The sequence below is a fragment of the Labrus mixtus genome, unplaced genomic scaffold, assembly GCF_963584025.1.
Source record: "Labrus mixtus unplaced genomic scaffold, fLabMix1.1 SCAFFOLD_197, whole genome shotgun sequence".
NCBI lineage: Eukaryota > Metazoa > Chordata > Actinopteri > Labriformes > Labridae > Labrus > Labrus mixtus.
This window is the reverse complement of record NW_026870133.1, coordinates 2,501-5,345: the sequence shown is the minus strand read 5'-3', so window position 1 is coordinate 5,345 and position 2,845 is coordinate 2,501. Positions and strand designations below refer to the sequence as shown.

At 47.3% G+C, this 2,845-nt stretch overlaps 1 protein-coding gene across 1 annotated transcript in view; it reads left to right on the top strand.

Moving 5' to 3' along the window:
* Positions 1-219: 219 nt before the first annotated feature.
* LOC132962506 (neuromedin-B receptor-like) overlaps positions 220-2,845 on the top strand; it is a gene marked incomplete at its 3' end in the record, with an annotated part of 3,317 nt that continues 691 nt past the window's right edge. The window contains exon 1 of the mRNA XM_061033455.1: positions 220-396. Within this exon, the coding sequence (XP_060889438.1) occupies positions 226-396 (171 nt within the window). The remainder of the gene's footprint in view (positions 397-2,845) is intronic.

Below are 2,845 nucleotides of genomic sequence, written 5' to 3'. Positions count from 1 at the left end.
AAACTTCACAGAAAAATGAGCACTTGAACACAATGTAGGGTGATAATAACTAATGATCACAGCAGAGTTTAGGTTTGACCCACATCCCGTCTGTTATCATTGAGGAGGCGGGGTTTATGACCTATACTGCAGCCAGTCAGCAGGGGGAGCTCTAAAAATAAAAGCTTCACTAGACCGGGGACCTTGTCCCGTCCATTATTTTTACAGTCTATGATTTAAACTTAGATGGATATTTCTCTGTGTCTCTCCGTCAGGTATAAGGCGATAGTGAACCCGATGGACATCCAGACGTCCAGCGCCGTCTTCTGGACGTGTCTGAAGGCCGTTTCTATCTGGCTGCTGTCCGTCCTGCTCGCCGTCCCCGAGGCCATTTTCTCTCAAGTTGTCACCTTGCAGGTAAAAAAAAAAAAAGGACTTTATTTATAATTTTTAACGACCTCCTTTACCAAAGCAATCAAATGAAAGCTCAAAACACAGAGACAGAAAACATATGAGGACGCCGCGCTCAGATTTAAAGTTTAACCAAAGAAAGAAAAAGGGGGCGGAGACCCAGGACGATGACGGACAAAAGACGGGCAATAAAATGCAATAAAATCACACGTAATCATTTAGAACATTGTCTGTGTTTATTTAATGATTGAAGTGATCCTAGAGAACTTACTGACATTCTGATATGAGACTGAATAATTAATTAACTTTTACAGTTAAAGTTAATTTCTTCCTTTAACAGGAAGTGGTGCCCCGAGGAATAATTAAAATATAATATCTTACATATTATATACAGGTGTCGAGACGACCACGGAGCGGCTCGTCGTTCTCGAGAACTACCTGTAAAAACTAAGTGCTGAACGTTAACGTCCACATACATGTACAACGTGTGTTACTGGAGGATTCCTCTAGAGGGAGCACCACATTAGTCAGACGGCGTAAAACACAACACAGAAGTGATCTGTCGCCGGCTATTTTGGCGTGCATGTTTGTTGCTATGCAACAGCAACGACACATCATAGTGCGGGTAGTTGCCGACTTAACTTCTTCGTAGCTGCTCTCTGGTGTCTCCGATGTTGAGCCCTACACTGCCCCTAGTGGTCATATGCATATTGCATCTCCCGGATATGTAGCGTTAATGTCTGAGGACGTGCACAACCAACGCTCCAAACCACCGCAGGATACGCGAGGCTGCGTTTCTTGTACAAGTAGTTAAAAGCGAGTATACTGAGGGCTTTAAAGGAGCAGACTCAAAGAGCAGTCTTAAAGGGACAGGAGCATTTTTTACACCACCGGAGAAGGAAAGTCTAACTTGATGGAACAAAACGACGGACAATAGGACGCCAGGTGAAAACTCAGACAACAAAGCCCGACAATGCGTGGGGAAAAATATGAAGGTAAAAACGGGGATGACCCTCCCCCTCCCTCAGGTGTGCAGCAGGTAGGAGAGAGAGTGTGTCCTTTCTGTTTCCCCGCCTCTTTCTTAAAGCGTTAAGTTTGGTTAGTTACATCCAGACTTCTGAATCCACAGTTGATAAATAAAGAAGTGGTCATGATGGAACGAACACGTGGCGTTTGGATGTGGAGAGTCGAGAGTGTTTGTGACCTTGTGTCCTGCAGCGTCGTCCCTGCAGGTTTCCCGTCTCGCTGACTTCACCCCGACGGCTATAAACGGTGTTCGAGTCAGATTTACGACCGACGAGAGCGACCATTTAGCGCCGCAATCTGTTTGATGATCTTTACGGATGTGTTGTTACTGCTCTGCTCTCCTCTCTCCATCCTTTACTCTCTCCTTTCCTTCTTACCTGTCCGTTTATTTTCACCTGCTTTTTCCCCTCTCTTACCTTTCTGACCTTCATTTCTTTCTTTCTCCTCAACCTTAACCATTCACCTTTCTTCTTTTCTTCCTTGGTCTCCGACCTCCTTCCTCATTTCTCCTCCTTTTCCTCCCTCTTTCTTTCTTTTTCCCACTTTTCCCTCCTGCCTTTTTCTTTTTCTCCCTCTTTTCTCTCTCTCGTCTCTTCATTTTTATAAACTTCTTCACCTTCCCTCCTCCTCCTCTCATTACCCCTTCTTCGCACCTTCTTCCTTCCCCTCCCCCCTCACTCCTCTTCTATTCCCTCCTCTCCTCGTCTCGTCTCCTCTTACCTCCCCTCCTCTCCTGTGTCTCGTCTTGTCTCCTCTCTTCTCCTTGTCTCCTCTCCTTGTTTGTTTCCTTGTCTCCTCTCCTGGTGTTGTGTCGTCTCGTCTCGTTTCCCGTCATTCCATCTCCTCTCCTCTCCTGGTCTCGTCTCCTTGTTTCGTCTCCTCTCCTTGTCTTGTCTTTTCTCCACTCCTCGTCTCCTCTCCTTGTCTCCTGGTCTCGTCTCCTCTCCTTGTCTCGTGTTTTCTCCTCTCCTCGTCTCCTCTCCGTGTCTCCTCATATCATCTCCTCTCCTGGTCTCATCTCGTCTCCTCTCCTTGTCTCATCTTTTCTCCTCTTCTGTCCTCGTCTCGTCTCCTTGCCTCCTCGTCTCCCCTCCTCTCCTGGTCTCGTCTCCTCATTTATCTCCTCTCCTTGTCTCGTCTTTTCTCCTCTCCTCATCTCCTCTCCTTGTCTCCTCGTCTCCTTTCCTCTCCTGGTCTCGTCTTTTCTGCTCTCCTCGTCTCCTCTCCTCGTCTCCTCTCCTTGTTTCCTTGTCTCCTCTCCTGGTCTCGTCTCCTCTCCTCATCGCCTCTCCTTGTCTCGTCTTTTCTCCTCTCCTCGTCTCCTCTCCTTGTTTCCTTGTCTCCTCTCCTTGTCTCCTCTCCTTGTCCCGTCTTTTCTCCTCTCCTCATCTCCTCTCCTTGTTTCCTTGTCTCCTCTCCTTGTCTCCTC